General features: G+C 42.7%; 1 protein-coding gene across 2 annotated transcripts; it reads right to left on the bottom strand.

Moving 5' to 3' along the window:
- Positions 1–259: 259 nt before the first annotated feature.
- cxxc5a (CXXC finger protein 5a) lies at positions 260–18,300 on the bottom strand. 2 transcript variants are annotated; one of them, XM_070843875.1, is made up of 3 exons: positions 18,242–18,300; positions 9,630–10,641; positions 260–1,357 (listed from the first exon to the last, which is right to left on the bottom strand). In XM_070843875.1, exons 2-3 carry the CDS (start codon positions 10,422–10,424, stop codon positions 1,313–1,315), a joined length of 840 nt encoding a protein of 279 aa, XP_070699976.1. In that variant the 5' UTR covers positions 10,425–10,641; positions 18,242–18,300; the 3' UTR covers positions 260–1,312. The 2 variants fall into 2 exon arrangements, with proteins under 2 accessions (XP_070699976.1, XP_070699977.1); XM_070843876.1 differs by having other exon boundaries at positions 260–1,354.
- Between the last annotated feature and the right edge of the window lie 1,939 nt (positions 18,301–20,239).

Genomic DNA, 20,239 nt, shown 5'->3' with positions numbered 1-20,239 from the left:
ACATAGGCAGTGAGAGAAATATCTCAGTCAATCCAAGGACATCACGGTGATCCATAGCACCACCTGATTTACTTTTGATGAGTTCTGCTCGCATCAGAATTTTTGAGAATTGACACCGTCCAATTGTAAAAGAAAAAGGGAACATTTTCTTTTCATCAGTTCATAGAAAATTTATACGTAATGTTTCTTTTTGTCAAACCAGCTGTTTTTTTTTCTTTTTTAAAAAACATGCAAATAGACAAGTAGACAAACATCAGAATTGTAAATTTTGACACGAATACATGCATTCCTTTTTATTCACAAAACCAGTCCAATTTTCTAAACGAATACAAAGATTGGTTATTTTTAAAAGCTGCAGCTACCCAGCAACATAACAAAAATCATGAAAATATAACAAATAAACAAACAAAATAAAAAAAAATTGTAATCTTGTCTCAGTGCGTTCAGTAGGGTAGACTCAGAGCAAGTGCTGTCTCTTAATGCTATTGCCCTGAGCAGTATTGGCACATGCTCAGTAGGGCCCCTGTAACATAAGGCTGCCAGTTTCATTAAAGAAAAGTTTGGAAATGCAGAGGAGGGCTGATTGGGGAAATTACAGTAGTGACAGCTCTGGCGAATAGCATCTTCAACCCAGTGAAGAGTCTCTGGAGATGTGCCCAATAGCATGACTTTTTCAGTTTCGTTTAAATCCGAAAATCCACAGCGTTGCAATTTGAAACACTCTCTTTGTCGTTCAAAGACAACCACTGATCTGTCTGAAAATGATACTCCTCAACGAAATGAATCATAAAATAGACAAGGGTTTAAGTAATATAACGGTGAAGAATTACAATAATGTTTGCCATTAGCCACTAGTTTTGAAATATAGCTGTAAATTTACATTCTCTACACAAGTACTGTATCTTTCCACACATGAACAACATTAACACCAAACACAGAAATTAGTTGATTGTCCACACTCAGTCCGTCATTTCTGTTTCTGGCAATGAACAGTTCCATGTTTAAGCGACAGAAAAAAACCTGCTGGAAAAAGGACAAAAGGTACCAAAATGGAAACATAGAAAAGGGAATGAAAATTGCCATAGATGCTTTTCTTTACGCTTCATTTTTGGTTCAAGGAATAAGTAGGTGCATCCATTACCCGATTGTATTTTTTGTTGTTGTTCTGTTTTATTTTTTTGTTGTTTTTTTTTTTTTCTAGAATTTTATTTGTTGCTTGTTTGTTTATTAGCCAGTGTCAGTTCCGGAGACAATCCAGGAGTTGGCATTGCACTTGATGGCAGAGCTTTGGGTAGGGAGTGGAGGAGGAGTCCTACTGGAACCACCGGAACGCCGCTCCTGTAGGAAGCATCACCTTCTTGGAGAAACAGAAGACAGGGAGGGAGGGGAGGGCGAGGGGAGGGGAGCGGAGGGTGAAGAGAGAGAAGAGGAGGGTGGAGTTGTTAATGAAAAACACCACATTTTAAGTGTTTGTAAATAATAATCCCAAATTCGACTTCACTGGGAAGCCACAATTTCTTGTGTGTTATGTTTCTCTCCTGTTCCTACTTTCTCTGTTTGTTTCTTCAATTTAGGGCTGCAACTAATGATCATTTGCATTATTGAATAATCTATCAGTTGTTTTGTTCATTTCATTTGTTTAGTGTATGAAATGTGACGAAAATATAACATAACATAACCCCAAATTGCTTGTTTTGTCCGACCAACTGTCCAAAACCAAAAATGTTCAATCAATGTTCAATGTTACAGAACAAACGAAAGCAGAAAATCTTCAAACTCAAGAAGGTGGTTTAGTATTTTCAGTTGACAAATGACTTGAATGATTCATGTTAAACAACTAATCGACTAAACAGCTAAACTTCTGTTCCACCCTTTATCTGTGGATGAGCAGTATGTGTGAAATCTCTACATCCTCCCCTCTCCTCTCAGCACCACCACAGGAGAGGGCTTCAGCCCTGGCTTCACACAAAACCCGATATGCCACATTTATTATTTAGCCACCACACGCATTGCTCTCCTACACCATCACCAATGATTATGCTGCTTTCCGTCCTTCACCCCTCTCTCACTGCGTTGTTATCTCTGTGTCTGATTGCACTGAGCGGGAGTGGCACACATGCATGCAGCTGCAGGGCTCAGCAGCGTCCTGCCAGTCAGAAGATAGAGAGCCGCCCGGGTCCCTGGAGCCGCAGCACGGCTGGCGTCCTGCAAAGTGCAACTCGATTCTGCAGCACGGATTCTTCCGTTAGCCAGCTCTGCCTGGAGCGAGGCAGGAGGAGCTCGGCAAACATTTATGCACCCACACACACTCTCACACCGAACCAATATGTATTCAAGTACAGTCACACACCTCCACACACAGTGGCACGTTAACCGACACTCACAATACACCCCCGAAATCACACCAAACAGTGAGAACGTTAAAATAAAATTCTCATACACGATGGATTCAGATTTACTTTTCCATCAGTGTTCAACAGAAGGTTTAATAAGGAATCATACATGAGTGCAAACACAAATATACACACCCCTGCATACAATCACACATATCTAATGGAAAAAGAAACAGAAGGTGTACTGCATCTTAGTGTCATACACCATTCAGATTGATATATTTATATTACACTCTGAAGATATCTAAATACTAATGAAAAAATTACCTGTAACCTGAACACAATCAGACTCAAAATTCCATGCGTCCTGTTGCGCAGCTCTTTGGCAAAGCAGTGAAATTATGAGTTTTTTAACAAAGTCAACTCGGAGGCAAATTAGTTGAGAGAAGTTTGTTTGAAACCAAAACAATACCAGCACTAATTACATTTCAGCCCCACTTAAATCGTTCCTCTACCCTTGAATCAGCATTACAGTGTTCTTTTGAATGCCATTGTTCATATCTGGACATGAAACTGAGTGACAGCAGGGTTCGAGCTCCACAGGTCTCATTTACTTTCATTTCAAAAGTTAACTCCTGCTGACAAAAATGAAACATTTTTGCTCGGGTAAAAAGACTTCAAACAAGGTAATTACTCTAGTGATCTCAGCCAAATATAGCCCACACTGTGCTTTATTTGTTAAATTGACTCAATCAGGAATAATCTGACAGCAGAGATACTGAATACTGCAGTGCTGTTGATAGCTCACATATGCGTGTACCCATTCACATCAACCTCTCCACTTTACATCACTTTCTCAAAGATGGAGCAAATGTTTGATGGATGCAGGTTTGAATTTAATGTTTCTGACGCTGTTATTATTCTTTTTTTTTTTCAACTTTGCCTAAACTAAGAGTGAATTCAGTATGCACAGCACATCATATGTTTAGGACATTCTTTTTAGCTCAAAAGAATATTAATACAAACCACAAAGCTGGAGGTTAACAATCAACACACTGCCAACACTATTTCATGGTCTGCGTGTGAAGTATCGCTAGGCCGACATCCATCTCTCTGATGACCTTTCTACAGCAGCACTCAGCTGTTAAGAAGACAGTCAGAGGACAGCAACATCTGGTGCTGCCACAGATGTCAGAAACCCAGTAAGGGGTGGACTGACCATGACGTAATGTGTGGGAAGCAAAACAACACATCCCTCAACTGAACTGTAAAATGCTGCTATTTCTCATTATCAAACATGAGCAATCAATGGCAGCAATTCAGGAATACAAAAAAGAAAAACCTTCTTTCACCAACACTGATTGCACAGGTTCAAACAGATGGGATCTGTGGGTGTGAAGTGGCCAATCACTAAAATCGATGGATGTGTTTGTTTTTTTCAAGCAAGGCAAGCACATTTGTCTTAGCATAGCACAAACAATTTATGGGTGCAAAACTAGAAGAAGGAAGCATTCTTTATTTCTCCGTCTAACTTCTTCTTAAATGAGCTAAATCCATTCTAACTTATGACGCATGCTGTGAGGTGTAACTGAGTCAAATTCCTGAAAGTTCATCATGAATTTAACTTTTGCTCCCAGGGCACTGCCGAGCACTCTGGTTATTGTTTCCATGGTTTTATCATCACCGATTGTAATGATTCCTTTATGGACACCCACAAAGAACACAAAGCATCTTCACTTGCAGTGTGGGATGTAGCATTGTCTGCCGCTCACAAGGGGCAGAAAAGTAGACTTTTAAAGCAAATGAATCAAAACACCAATGAAATCCAGCTGGCATAAACACTAACTGATTGTCTGGCTGAAGGCGGTGAAGTATTTTCCTAAGCCTGCTTGCCCTTCCACAAGTCAGCTGTGATTGATATGTGAATACATTGATATGATTTCTCTTACTGGACCGACACATACATCTCCTATCGGGGCAACAGCGTTAACACGCGTAAAAATAGTGCGAAAAAAAGGCATTCACGTGATTTCTAAGAGGTCACAGTGATGTTTACAATTTGGTTGTTTTGCCTAAAACCTTAGGATATTCAGTTTATATGACGGTTTATATGAAAATCAGCAAATTGTCACATTTAAGAAGCTAGAACCAAAGAGTGAAGAATAATTGAAAAGATTAATTAACTGTCAAAATAGTTTCTGTTGATTCACTTTTCCCAAATGATTAGACATTGCAGCACTAGTTGTAAATGATGCTAGAGATGCCCAGTAATCACAGGTGAAATGACTGGGCTGAATTTGGTTGAAAATTGAAAGATGAAGAAGATGAGATGTAATGTTTTTTCAACAGCATTTAAATGGCTATATTTGTACTGCATGTTGAAATGCAGCCGTTGAAATGCTGTTAAAAAGCTGTAATATGTAACCACCTGGAAAGACAAGTTCTAGAGACATCAGGAGGTCTTTTGACCTGCAAATTACCAAACCATTTTTTTCAAACCTGATCTCTGTCTCTCTTTGAGTAAAGGACTGCTTTCTTAATCCAGATGTCAGTCGACAGGATGACACCCTGGCTGCCTCACTGCCCCCTCTCTCTCTTTCTCTCTCTTCCTTTGTCCACTCCAACTTGTCCCTCTGTCTGCCCAGCAACTTGCCCACACATCTATGTGTCTCGGTGTCAGTCTGCATGCCTGTCAGTTTGCATGAGCCTCTTCCTCGCTGACTGTCTGGTGTACGGTGTCTGGGAGGCAGGAAAGACCACGAGGGAATACGCTACTCCCGGATCAACGTCTGATATGGGAAAAGTGGCCCCCAATTGACAGCATGTTCAGGTGTTAGCTGTGTCTGATGACAAAGAAGAACAGTCTTTGACACGACCCAGGAATTTCATTTCAACATACTGTACATTGTTCTAAAAGTAGACAAAGACAAAAACTCAGCTTCTCTCTTGGCTATTTTCAATTACCCACCTACAGGTACAGTACATCCTGAACGTATAGTGACATACAAGTAAAAACAAGGTACACTACAACTTCCTAACCCTGACTCTCCTTCTTCCTCTCTGTGTTGAACAGCATCGCTGAGACTGACACCACTGGAGGGTATTCAGACATAGAGCAGAAAGGAACTGCCTTCCCACTTATTTCTCTCAAATGTAGCATTCCCAGAATAAATCCAGACATCTTCAGCCAGTGAGCTATGAGGTGGCAAAGGCCTCAGCATGCTAACTCCCCCTCACTTGCCAATTTTACGCTCCTCTTTGAGCTGCCATGAGCTTTCAATGGAAACCGTCAACACCCTTAAAATAAGCACACTGCTGCTGGACTGCACTTGTGTACCGACGCGTATGCGCTCACAGGCTCGCACGAACACACCATCATAACCTTCAATGCAAATTCAGTAAAACAAAGCCAAGACATTTCACACAGTCTTTTTGCCCCCGCGTGTGTCTACACATACGAGAGATGTGCAGTCAAAACCATCTGACAAACTGACCTCAAGACAGATGTTAAATAAGACGTCATGCCCCTTCGGAGGCTGCAGCCGCGGCAGACGGGGATGTCTGCCGTGGCTCCCTGTCTTTGATTGGAGGGGAATGTGACACTCAGGGGCAGTTTGAGCTACAGCTGAGGCTCACTGCAGTTCGCTGTGGACCATCTTCTCCTCTGGCGCAGGTGCTGCCCGAGTCACCCTGAATAAGGCAGGAATTTCTCTTACAGAAGCCTTGTTGAAAGAGTAAAATATACACTGTAAGTGACTGTACTACACCTGTTATTGATATCTGGGATTTATTGCTGACTCTCTGCTACTCTCTCCTGACACAGCACATCCTCCATGAATCTCATCCTCTGACATTTAGCTCGTACTGATGACATCACGCTCAGTGACAGCGCGTCCCAGGCTGTTTTCTCTGATCTAATCACCTGCTGAACAAGAGCTGTTGACTTAATAACAAGGCCGTTTGAGACAACTACTAGACTGCTAATGGGAAATGCATGAGTGTATGACGACAAATAAAAAGCGAGCAAAATTGAAAATGTGCTACTGTCACAGCTCTTCACGAGCGGGGTGTGGGGGAGGGGGTGTAACAGGTCGCAGACCTCTTTGATGGTTTCCTGATTAAATGACAATACTGGTCTCCTGGGGCATCTCACATTTTAGAATCACACATGATTCTTAAAATACAACCTTTACACAGTCAAAACTAACTATCATATAGCAAACATGTCCATAAATAAGACAATTATGTTTCTAAGGGGATATCAGGGGAAGACTACATGGGTTACTTTTTACTCAGACATTTTATTTCACGCTGTGTGTTGACAGGTGATCGAGGTTTGATTGATGCTTTCTGTGTGGGAAGATGAGCAGAAGCTGCAAACTTTGGCATGAACGTTCCTCTCCTTTCCAATGGCAGTCTTCAGTGCGTCTGTGTCACAGCAGGAACTTTAAGCTCTCTACAAATGCACTGTATCTATTAATTCATTCATCCATCCATTTCTGTTTGATGAATGGGCCAACTTTAGCGTAGCGTTATCGATATTTCTGCCAAGTGGAAAATATTAAAACTTCATGTTGACTCTGACGTCTGGACTAACTCAGCCAATGTTTAAGTCTGAAAGCTGCTTTTCCACACCGGTTCCACAATGTGATTTTGTGCAGACACACCATCGGGAATGATGCAATAGAGAAGTCTTGCGCACACAACAAGCACAAACTTTTAAAAACACTGATAATGCCCGTTAATAGTATTCATTAGTCTAATATCGTCATATGATAAAAGTAAATTAAATTGCAAAAAGAGATTAGCGTTTTCATTTCTAGTCTCAAAAGGGGAAACTGCTTGACTGACACATTAAATAAATTAGTGAGTAGTGCATATTTTCAGATGTCAAGAATAAAAAAAAATGTGTGCAAAGTAATTACAGTGCATACAATTACTAAAGTCAATAATCAGACTGCTATTATACTTGGTAGTTGGAGGCCTGGCAGGTTTATGGTACCCTGGAGTTTCTTTCATATGAGGTGGCCACTGGCAAGACAAGCAGACTGTGACGTTATGAGCTTCATGATGACCTATATCAACATCAGCATTCATGAATATTCAAGCCCCCTTGGGTTTGGCATCACTGGTGTGAACGACTGGTATTAGGCTAACTGCCATGACAACATCAATTGCAAATCATAAATTTAAATTAAATTTCTTTCTGTTACAGACATTGAGTCGCACCACCTACATAGCGAGCTGACACATTTCAGCGTTTTGGTGAATCATCAACAGAGACAAACGAAGCCTCTCATTAATTTGCAACTGAACAATGCAACGCTGAGAAACAACATGCTGATATTCAGACGCATCAGTCGGATTCTCAGATGTCAGGCATTGTCAGTCACAATGGCCCATGATGAACAGCATATGAATCCTTTAATTTAAAGGGCCATGCCACTGTTTTTGAGTGTTTTAACTTATTTATTATCATACAAATCATGTACAATTTTGGTTATTGTTATTGTTTTTTAATAGTTTTAAATGTCTGAATGTGCTCTTCTTTGGTATATATATATATTGTTGTTGCCAATAACATTGCCTCTGGCCTTACACCTGCCTCACAACTGAACTGAACATAATTCTGGCAACGACTGAACCAGACATGATCTTCACTGTGAAAGACTACCTAACACAAGCAAACTAGTCCCTCAAATTAAGCAACAATATATCTGGCTTGTATCTGCCGTTCAGAACGAAACATAGAAGTGTTTTTTGATGTGACACCTCTATCGGCAGGACGGCATCATTTGTCTGTGCCTCCAAAACTGTTACAAATCTCAGGAAATGGTTGAAATTAAGGTTTTGGTCTTTTAAAAATATCTTAGACTCTGTATGCATATGTATTATTTTATCATGTTCGCTGGATATTTTAGTTTGATAGGAGAAGATTTAAAAAAGCATGGAATTGTCCATTTAATCTTAAACTCCATGTGCGTCTGAGCTAAGCTAGGCAAATCTTACAGTCAAAGTGCCGTAACACTCTACTGTGTTTTCACTTTGTATCGCTCAGAGTTGCTAATAACCAAACTATCCCTTTAAGGAACGATGGCCAAAGTCATCACATAGGGACTGAACAACCAACATTTCAGCCTACAAACAAGAGGCCAAGCTGTCACCCTCAATCAACATCAGTAAGAGAAAGAAGTAAAGCCATTAGCAGTATGAAGCACAGATCCAGTTTGTGTCAATTAGACCAGAGGCCCCTCGTGTTCACACTGCGTTACATATTTATCAATTTATTATGTAACGCCAAAGTGACACTATTATTTATTGATCACAAAAGTTTATTTCTTTTGAGATGGAACATCTGCTGAAATTGATTTCAGAGCTGGTCGTTCTGTCATCACAGCCGGGGTTGGTTAGGCCGCTGAGTGTGATGGAGTTAACAGACAGGAAGTTTGGAGGACCATTTAGACTAGCAGGAGTGTCACCGGAGAGAAGGACAGCGGCAGCTAAAGGGGGGGGGGGGGGGGGGACACGTGGCACACTGACACCTGGTGCTCCAGATGACAGCTCTGTGGCCAGATGGACCTTGTTACATGTACACACATACGCAAACATACCCCCACATGTACACTTGCACACAAACACAAACTGTGCGCATATTCACAATTACTGCCACTCAGCTTTCACACACAATTTTGTATGTTTACATTACGAATCCAACATATGCACAAGCAAGCGCATGGAGGATGCACAAATTACCAATCTGAAATGATGTGGAATACATTGTGTAGCTCCGGTTTGAACTTTTGTTTTAACTCGAGAATTAGCCCTCCAATTGTAAGACTGGTTGATTGCATGGTTATGGTGAACAGATTAGAGAGACCCCACGGTGCATGCTTACCCTGCACATACCCACCACACTCCTCACCACCTGTCATTTCCCTTCCCTTGTGGAGCCGTCGCCCCACCAAAAAGCCCCTCTGTACCATTTCTCTTAAAGGGGAATGACATTCAGGTATCAAAACAAAAGATCTTCGTTGTGATTTCAGGTGTAAAGATGAAATGTCTTTGTGATGTTTGCTGATGTCGCTACTGCTTTTTTAAATCATCTTCTCTGGTTTCACACTTAGGGGTAATGGCTAATTATGTCTAATGGTTAATGTACCCAAATATTGTTGGTTTCTTTCACTGCATTGAAGCTTTGTAGTAACTCTATGCATAAAAACCCTTTAAGCTTATTTTAGGGGAACCTTCAGGGGTGGCCCACAAAGCAATGGGACATCATAATCACCATCGTCTTACCTCCAGAGCAGCAGAGGGCTTCTTCTTCAGTTCCTCACATTTGCGAAACTTGCAGATCTGGTGGCCTGTTTTGCGATTCCGGCAGCTGCTGCATTGCTCGCAGTTTATCCGCCGCCGACAAGGTGGGCACATGCCGCAACGTTTTCGTTTCTTTTTACCGGAGTTGATAGCAGAGGCCAGCTCGCTCTGTGCCGGGTACTCGGCCAGGCCGGCCATGTGTAGCGCGCTGTCCGCCAGAAACACTCCAGCCGGCGTCATGATGAAAAGCCCCGGGTTGAAGGGGAAACCACCCCCTACTCCATATGGGAAGTCAACAGGACCACCTACGGCGTCCGTGACAGACGTACCCTCCAAGTCGCTAGCCCCCGAGCCTGCGTCTCCACCGCCAACTCCCACTCCCATGCCCCCAGGCAGGAGCATGTGCTCCATACCGGCCCGCTTTAACAGTGCTGCTGCCTGGGCAAAGTGCAGCAGGCCATTCTGTCCCTCCAGAACCTGTTCTAGGGTCCGGTCCAACTTGGCTGCTGTCAGTGCAGAGACAGTGGGTTGGGGCTGCGGGGGCGGCTGAGGCTTGGCCGAGTGGCTCTTAGTCTCACTATTGTCCGTGTGTCCATTGGTGGTGGCAGAGGAGACTGCTGTATACTGGGAGAGGGTGCGGGAGTTTTTAAGGCTCTTACTGAGGGGCTCACTGATGATGCCACTGCGGTTCCTGCGCTCTATAACAGGAGAGTCATCTTTGCAGCTACTCCGCTCCTGGTCCTCTGTCCGGCCCCCCTCCGACAGTCCGCTAGACATGGTCCAGAGCGTACGTGCCTGGGTTGGGGGTGAGGGTGGAAAGGGGGCAGGGGTGAGCAAGGAGGGGGACCTTCTCTCGGCCCGTTCTGTGACCCGGTGAGAGTGGTGCCTCACCTCAATGGACCAACCAGACAGCCGACAACAGGCAGGCCCCAGAGCCTTTGGCCCGCACTACAGGTCAGCCCTCATCCACGTTCTTCCATGGGCCATCTGGAAACTTTACATAGAGAGAGAAGAAAGGTAAATGACTTATCAGTAATCACTTCACCAAACCACTGAAACACTTGATCAAGAAAAAAAATTCAGTTTTTTAAAGTTGTTGGTCAACTTGGGCAAAAAAAAACATCAGATCTTAAACTTACAACGACTGATGTTTTTGGCCCTGTGGATGCAGCAACACAGAGCTGGCACATGGCCACTTTTTAAGTTTGTAGACTTGTAAGCAAACAGCTGCTTATTTTCATTCAACAGCGGTTAAGGAGGAACATTATCATTCATTTGGGGTCATGTCTGTGGCCCCAGGTGAACATAAGCCCAGTATTCACTCTCTTTTGGCTTTGTTTTTGGTCTCCACCAACTACTGAGGGAAGGATCTTAAGCTAATGTCGTTGCTAACTGTGTCAGTCTGTTGTCTGGTTCTGAGCAGATAGTGCACAGGTAGTCATTTTAAAGATATTTAGTTCAGATGCTTGAAGAAAACTAAGATTGGAGGGCTTAAATTAGCAGACTTGGGTATAATTAAGGTGGGTATCATTTTATAAATCTGTTTCAGAATGTAAAATTATGCAAACAATTAAGTTAAAAACTGAAATGAAAATGAATTTTGTTCTTTAGTTTGTCCATTTACCAGTTGTCCAGTACCTGTTGTTAGCAGCAGCAGTGTTCTGATGCAGGAGTTAGTTCATAACCTACCTAGAACCTAGTTTTACAAAATTTCTATTTACAAAGTAACATTTTAATTCATAGCCCTGAAGATCTTGACAAAGATATACTAATATTCAATTAAAATGCAAGCACAGCAAATAAAAAACTTTCATTTTCCCTCTAATTCTTCACACTTCAAACTACAAATCAAATTCCTGACCACTGAGGCAAGACCTGCTTCCCAGGAGTTTCTCGGATTGGCTGTCAAAGAAAAGAAGTCACAAGGGTGGGATCCTAATCTTGCTATTTAAGTCTGATGAAATCAAATGAACTGTGCTGTACTGAGGGCAAAATCTGCTTACTAAGGGGTATTTGTTTCAGCTACAGGTATGTGCACATTTTACACATACACTTAAAATATCCAAATATAGAAACGTGATTTTGTTGGCAATTTTTTTATAAGCAAACGCCTGTTTTGCCCTAATTAAAGTGGTGTAAGATCTCCTAAGCAAAGGTTCCTGCCTTAATCTCTTACTTTAGTACCTGCTTGGAAATGATGTCCAGGTAAACTCTTTGACCTGTGTATCTGCTCTGTATCTCCTGACCTGTGTTAGCTGGAGCTAATACACTTAGACTGTTAAATAAATATCATTCGTGAAACCTATATTAGCAGCATTTTTCTGTACTAATGACCCTTTTTAAACAAGTAAAGCCCCTTTTGAGACCAACTATGATTTGAAGTGAAAGCTTTATTAATGAATTGCAGTGCCCTGTTGGCAGTTTAGTCATTTAGGAAATGTTGCATTTATTGACTAACAATTACATGCTCATTGAACTGAGTGTATAACCTTGTGAAACAATATGTGAGAAAATAAATATCTGTCCCTTATTAGGCAACCTGGAAAGCTGCTGGAAATGTTGCAAAAAAAAAAACCCAGAGAGCACAAAGGAAGCTGATTTTCTTTTCATTAACTTTGGGTTTCTTTTGACTGTTATAATTTGACTGCGTAAATCAAACCTGTAGAGCAATATAATTTGGCTAAATATTAGATCAAACGGAGTGGTCGTGCTTGTGAGGTGGGTTCACTGGGCTAGTAACAGGGGACTCCACACTGGACAGAGATGCATGCATCGAGCGGCTTTTAGCGTAAGATTCCTGTGACTGCTCATCTATGAAAAGAAAAACTATGCTGCGATTCTCCTGACCTGTCCATGTGCACAAACAAGCATACCACCTCCCACAGAAAAGCTGAGGAAATGGCCGGGCCAGTCCTTATAAGGGAAACAAAGGGATAGGGAGGGGAAGAGGATGGAGGGGGGTGTCTGTGCAGTGTGTGGAAATTGGAAGGCCAGAATTAGTGGGAGGTAAAGCTTCAAAGGCAAGAGCACAGCCCCCACATTCTCACCAGCTCAGGGGGATGTGGCGCCAGCGAACCAGAGCCAGCTCCGCAGCCCCTCAGCCCTATAGTTTCAGTTTCTCCTACTACAGCACTGACCAGGGTCCGGTTTCCCAAAGGCATCTCAAACTAACTGCATCTCGGCTCAGCTGAGGTTGAATGCGTAACGACACTGCAAGCCATCAGAGTGATACATGGGGGTTTTGTTTTCTTATGGAATATTGGACCTGGGAAATGGTGCATTTAGTGGTCAGTTATGAATACTTTAATGGTGTTTATGGTGATTTTTTCCAGTGAGATTTTAATGTCACATCATCTCTCCAGCAGCGGTGCATTTACAAAAGTAAATCACGGGTATCTACTTGCACAACAACACTATTCTTGATTAATCATGGCCTGGGAGAATATCCAGCTCTGATCCAACTGCTTCATCAATGCTCTAAATACAGTAAATGTGCGAAAAGACTTGGGTATTCCACGTAATTAATGAACTGGCTCATTATCAATAGCTAGAATAAATGAGTTCTCGAGTCGGCTACAAAATGACAAAGTGGGCAATCACGGCTCATGAAAACAGTTTCAAAAATATCACTGATCAGCCGTACCATAATAATCGCTTGCGTCAGCTGACCTGCTGATGAAACCACTGGTATTTAAAAAGGAAAATGACATGAATGAAAACGCAGCATTTCAACTGCTGCTCTCCCAAAGTGTTGACGATCTTGATAGTATGGGTGTCACACAACCCTTTTCACACTGCTGACTTGCTTTGCGTCAAACCCAGCAAAACCTACTGTATGATGGCAACACAGTGACACACACACTCTTTGTTTCCTCTGTAAAATACTAATAATTTGACAAATGAGTAGAGCTTTTAGGGAAGTAGAAGTCTGTATTTGGGGCCAAAAACACGTCAGTCAACAGGCATGATTTTGAGCTACAATGTCTCAGTCACTGTTTTGTAGTTTGGTGAGGTTAGCCCGTCCTTATGTTTATGGCAGAAACATATGTAGGCAGTCACTGTATAAGAATGTTTAATATGCTTTAATTTCTAAAAATCAACAGCATTTTGTTACCTGACAAAAACTGCAAACTGTACTTTGTCACCACCAGACCAGCCTGGAATTACAACCACATGTGTGCCAATTTGTATCCTACATGTTTACAGGTTGTGTTCAGACTGTAGCCAAAGCTGGTGCGCCACACCACAGTTGTTGCTTTAGTCTACCACATTGTGTAACAAAGCAGGGGCACCTATTTTAGCCCCACACTCGCCCCCCTCTGCTGTGTGTGTGTACATCTGCCTCCCATCCTACTGACCTATCAGTCACACTCTTTCCATCATCATCAACCCTGAGCATGGTGTATAGTCTTTGGCTAATCACCCTCCTCGACTTCCAGCGTCACGGCTCTTCAGATCCCTTCACCACATCATTTACAGGGGAGCTTTATGTCCTTATGTGAACTGTCTCCTAAACCACAAGAGCCTCTGCTGCCGTCAGTGTCAATGCCATAATGCTGAAACCAGATATTTGGTGTTGTTTTGTCCTTTGAGCATGTTTACTCAATTTCCTGTGATGTTATAGACTCAGTGCTGTTGTTCATGCTAAATCATTACACCTCAGGTTTCTGTGAATCAGCCTGACAAGACCACTATAATTAGTAGTTTCATATTAAAGCCTATGGGATCCACATTTCGTGCACCTCAAGCTGTCTCAGCATAAAAATAGGTTTAAATATCAGCTATCCCTGATATTTCCCTGAGTCTTTCTTAATCTATCTGCACACACACAGCATGCTGCACAGGATTAGTGGACAGAGATAAAGGTCTGGATATAAATGGTCCACATGATCAATAAGGTCCAACAGCTACGTGTATGAAGCCCTTCTCCGATCGACCAATGAGCTCAGCTGTGAACCTGCAATCGAAGCTCCCAGAAAAATAATTGGCGGCCACTTGTTTCAGTAAATTCCAAACTGCAGCAGGTATAGTCGCTGTGTATGCACATGGCTTTTTGAACTGCTTCTTTGATGCTTGATCTCCATTAAAAGCTAAATTAAATCTCTTTGGTTTGGTGTTTTTGACACTTTATGGAAAGTAAATCTGAGGTCTGGACATTTACTCTATTTTAATGGTCAATAAATAATCTAGTTGAGCTGACAAAATACTGACTACCCTGAGGTAGTACAACACAACATTATTAATCATCCGTGATGCTGTTCATTCAGTAAAGACACTTCTTGACATTAATTTAAGCCTCTTTTGTTGATTCAGCTGAGTGATGTCAGCTCAGTAACTTTGTCACTTTGTGGGCACTTTGTCAACAGCAGCTGATCTGCAGGACCGGAGAATTTGATGTTTGAATGTGATTAACAAAATGTCACATAGGTTAATACATGATATGGGGTTATTCATTTGAGTGGGAAGTTTGATTTTGTGTAATTAACTAATTGCTTATAATGGAGTGTGGGTTCACATTCACTGCAGCGGCTGTGAAAAGAGAGCTTTTTTTCACACACTGTGTCATGTGAGTGGGAAATGTGGTGTTTTTGTCCAGATACTCCGGCTCTACAGAATACTGTATTGATCCTTGAGAAATTCTGTTTTTAGCTGTCTCCTTATTTGCTACTTGACCATGTTGTCTGAAAAGTTTAGTTAGTTATAGGTTTGTTTATGCCTAATAATTAGCATGAAATTTGCAGTTCACTGACCTGAGACACTCAAAAGAAAAAGTTATGGGAAATAAGTTTATTTGTTTTCTTGCCGAGAGCTAGATGAGAATACATTAATGTCTTTACTCCAAATATGAAGCTACAGCAAGCAGACGTTATCTTAGCTTAGTGTAGAACCTGGAGACAGGTAGAACCTGTTAGCCTGACTTTGCCAACCAGCACCTTTAAAACCCACTAACGGACAGGTTGCATCCAGTTCGTTGAATCAGTACAGAAAACACAAAAGACGTGCAAAAACAATGATCCGACGGGAGGTTATGAGCTCAAGTATTTCTTAGCCAGGATCAGTTGCCAGGCAACCAGTGGAAACTCCAGGAAGCTACTGGTCCAGTAAAACGTAACGCTCTGCGTAACAGCGAGTTGTCTTTTTACCCCGGCTGCTAGCCGTAGCTTCTTACTTAATCAACACCTCATCAGACTCTCACCAAAAAAAAAAAAGGCATATTTCCAAAAACCTTTCCTTTTAGGCCTTACGGCACCAATATGGTCAGTAAGCTATGTTCAGTGCATCTCAAGCAAAACATTGTAAAACCATTTAAAAGCCCAAATGAATAAGTCTGACGTTCAGTGTATGAATTATTGGCAAATTGTACGGAACACTCGCAGAAACTTTCAAGCTGAAATCGCTGGTGAACTAAGTAGCCCTTCAATAGATTATAGTGTAGATTCACAGCAGTAAAAACGATGAGTACGTCCGAACAGTCTTGGCGCTGCTGGGTAAAGCACTGTGATACTTGTGTGAACAGGAACAGCTCATTTAACATTCACATTCAGCTCTCAGCTTGGAGTAGCTCCAAACCTTAGCAGTTACCTCGAATACGCTCTTTTTTTGTTTACCATTCTTCTCAGGTGCCTGATTTTATAGCCATTATTGTTAGGGGTTGCAAAAGCAGATGTGCGCATAAAAATGAACGGCAGTAGGAAATGTGGCGACAAATGGCTGATGGATGAACGGTTGGTTGGTTCAGTCGTCTACTAGTTTGATCAATAGATCATGGAGGTATGAGGGAAAGCATTTGGAGCCAGTGTGTGTTTATATTTCCTGTTGGTTTGGGGTTGTTGTCAAAGCAAATTAATAATAACAACAAGATAATAATCAAAATTTACCAAGAAAATGTGATGTTTTTCAATCATTAAATATCCACCACACACTGACTTGGACCCCACAGTAGCCTGACATTACCAGTAAGATATAAATCATGAATTATTTACAATATTTTCATTAAATTAATTCTCCTGCTAATTGAAGTCACATATGAGGTTTCATTGGACTATTAACCTCTTTGGGGCGCAACGAAGCAACTCTTAAATAAGTTTCCTCTCCCTGACGTCACTTTACGCGCAGGTGCCAGGTGATCGCAGGCAGCTTTTTTTGGGGGGGGGAAATATTGTCTAATTTCCTGAGGGGTTATGAGCCATTTGGTGCGCCGTGAACTCTGGAGCAGCTGACTGCACCTCCAGGGACGCGAGAACACTTAATGCATCAGTTCAGGCGGTGCACGACGCAAACGCAGCGTCCATAACCAACCCCCCCCCCCCCCCCCCAACACACACACACACACACACACACACACACACACACACACACACACACACACCTCCCCCTCCTTCCTCACCCCCCCCCCCCCCCTTCCTCCTCCTCCTCCTCCTCCTCCTCTCCCCCCTGCAGACGCGCTGTCTGCGGACTCTGTACTTGTCTACGGTGAGCTCCACGTTCTCTATTCCTCCCACCTCCTGTCGACTGCCGCGCGCACACCGACTCGCACACAAACGCAGAGGAAGTTAAAAAGCCCGGTGACAATAATTAGACTCAAGGCTTCATCCATTGTCCGTAGCCCGCTGCGTCTTATTCTCTCTAATTAGGCTATGCACACAAAAAGTTAGAGGAGAAAAACAACCGCGCCGGGCTTGCTGTGTACTTCAAATTATTCGGTAACATATGGAGCACTTGGAGCTGCGATACTGGTGGTGGATTGCAGGGGGGGGGGTTACTGTAAATCTCCGGGTCGTGCGGTGAAAGCTTTCAGTGTACCTGGGAACTTTGTAATGATGCCAGGAGGGGAGGGGGGGGGGCAGATGAAAAATAAGAAGAATATGACATTTGCAATAGAAATCCAATGCGTTTTCTGCCAAATCTGCCTTTACGCGTGTGGGAAACTGCGATGTCTGTGTATTATTAGTATTGTTGTTAGGAAATAAAAGTTGAAATCATACGGAGAGACAGATCGGAGGGAGTCTGTTGTCAGATGTAGGCTGAGCATGATCCGGCTCTAACGCGCGATGATCATTTCTTTCATTAGCTGGAGACGTCAAGTTAAGTGCGCATCATTAACAGCTGATTCACAATAAACCTCCGGGCTTTTGCTCCGGTGTTGTGCCGATCTGTACCAGCACTGGAGGCGACTTGTTAGATAAAAAAAAGAAATCACATATTTTTTTTCCAGAAAAACTGAGCGCAGCTTGAGAAATACCCCCCGTCAGCATCATTACTATCCAGTCACCGGATAGGTAATAATACCTCTGTTATTTTTTTTCTTCCTTAAAGAGTGAAAGCAGATCAAAATAGCTGGCTTTTGTCTGGACTCAGTGATCTATGAGCACGGGAGCCTATCTGCGGTACCAGCATATGGTCTGCAGTCGCACATTGGAGGATATAGTGAAGAGCCCCGGTTCCCCCCTGCTTTAACTTGATCCTATAAGAAGATGACATCCCAACTTTCAGCAGACTTCAACAAAGTATGATCTCCCCCATCCCACACCTCCTCCCTCCCCTTCCATGTATCTGCATATTTGCAAACACGGACCCATTTTATTCGCACCTACCAAAGCAGATCCGAGCAGAGGGGAGGGCTCCCACAGTCCGAGCGGTCCGTCTCTCAGCCTGCCGTGCAGAATGGTGACAAAAAAAAAAAAAAGAGAAAAGGGCAGGAAAAGGAGCTTATTCTCCGAGAACACAATCCCACAGAGTGCCTGCCTGGTAGTGACAAATGTGAAAAGAAAAAAAATATTCACCGTCAGTTGTTTCGGAAAAGCGTACTTTCTCTGAGGCTGAACGCGTGGGTTCCCCCAGCTTTCTCGGTTCTTGCAATCCCACCTCTACATCCCCGCTTGCAGAGAGGAACATGCAAACACATTTCATAGATTTTTGGAGCTTCGCGGAAAAACCGAACTGGATTTTTCTGCGGTGCGCGCGCTTCAGCTGAGGCGATGATAAAAGCGAGAGGGGAGGCCGTGCCTGTCAGTGTGATCTCAGGACAGCTGAGGGGAGAGGAGATGCTTCACAATGAAACTGTGGGCTGACAGACCGTGACTGCACTCTGCCAGCTGTGTCTGCCTTAAATGACGCTGTGGCTCAAATGGCGATCAGATCATTTATTCTCAATGAATGAGTGTGGCTCATTTATTTATCATACAGCTTGTTTTAGCAACGTGTGTGTGTGTGTGTGTGTGTGTGTGTGTGTGTGTGTGTGTGTGTGTGTGTGGATGAGCTGTGATGTGCTTGTTTTATTAGTAGCAGGTAAAACATGATATATGAACACTGCATTGATGATGCAAGTCTTGTTGTCATTGTCGGGATAGGTGTGATTTTAGGTGTTTTATTGTTTTGAATAGTGACCTCTGATTCCAGATGTGTGCAGGGTGGTTGGGGGAGGGAGCGGGGGGGGGGGGGGGGGGGGGTTAAACACGGTTGAACTAAATCCACCCATCAATTTATTTTGTAGAACAGAGGTTATCCACCACGCAAGGCTGACAGAAATCCTCCCCGGTTGCTCCTCCTCTCGCTCAGCCCCAGAGTCCACTCCACCTCTTCCGACTGGCCTGTCTGCTGGCAGGCGGCCAACCCAAGTGTGTGGAAATGACACCGCCAGGGCGGCAGAGATTTTCCTTCATTTCTCTCCTTCCCGATCGCAGACTGGCTGACATTGGCTAGAAAGTGGAGCAGCTCGTCAGGGACAATCAATGCGAATCGATCGAGCTGTGCGGTTGAGGCTCCAGAGCTGGAAAATTTCGCGGCAGCTGAAGAGAGAGAGAGGGAGAGGGAGAGAGAGGGAGACAGAGAGAGGGAGAGAGGAGGGGGTGTTCAACCAACTCTATGTCAGTAGCCAACCAGCCTCCCTGCAAACAAATATGCTCTGGCCCTCATAAACATGACACTCACTTAGTAAATACTAAAGTTAAAAAGCCACCAAATGCGTAATTACGCATGGGATTTGAGTTCCAAACGCACACACAGTAAATATATCCACCCGGATGAGTTAGTGCTTGCTGTAGTGAGTTTTAAAATAATGACCTAAAATATCATACAGTGATTCTGCCAATGGGATACACTTTGTTTCACTTTCACCGTTTTTGCACTTTTTTCAGTGATACTTTTCTCACTGGAAACTTGTGAAAATTAGCTCACAAATCAGATCTTTATTTTTTTTTTTCAAACTGGAAAAACCTGGTTGTTATATTTCACATGGTGCTTTAAAGCATCATAATGACTGCACTCCGCCTGAATGATTAGGCAGAGCATCATTAAACCAAAAATATACAGCTCACATCATCCATATTAATGATTTTTGCATTAAGTTATAATGCATTGCAACTTCTATTTATTTGGGGGAAAATACATTTTTTTTTACAAATGCATCATGAAATATTGAGGAGGCATAATCCATTATGTCCCAAAATGTAAGAGAATGTCCTCAGATGACATTTATTTTCAATACCAAGCCATCATGTTCTCTAACTCTACTTCCATCAGTGAGTATGAAAGAGTGGGTTTCATTTATTGAAATGATGGTTATCTCATTTTGAAGTGTAAATCTTTAGTTA

Source organism: Pempheris klunzingeri, chromosome 14 (genome assembly GCF_042242105.1).
Source record: "Pempheris klunzingeri isolate RE-2024b chromosome 14, fPemKlu1.hap1, whole genome shotgun sequence".
NCBI classification, from domain to species: Eukaryota; Metazoa; Chordata; class Actinopteri; order Acropomatiformes; family Pempheridae; genus Pempheris; species Pempheris klunzingeri.
Note: the sequence above shows the minus strand (reverse complement) of the source record. Positions and strands in the feature narration are given on the sequence as shown.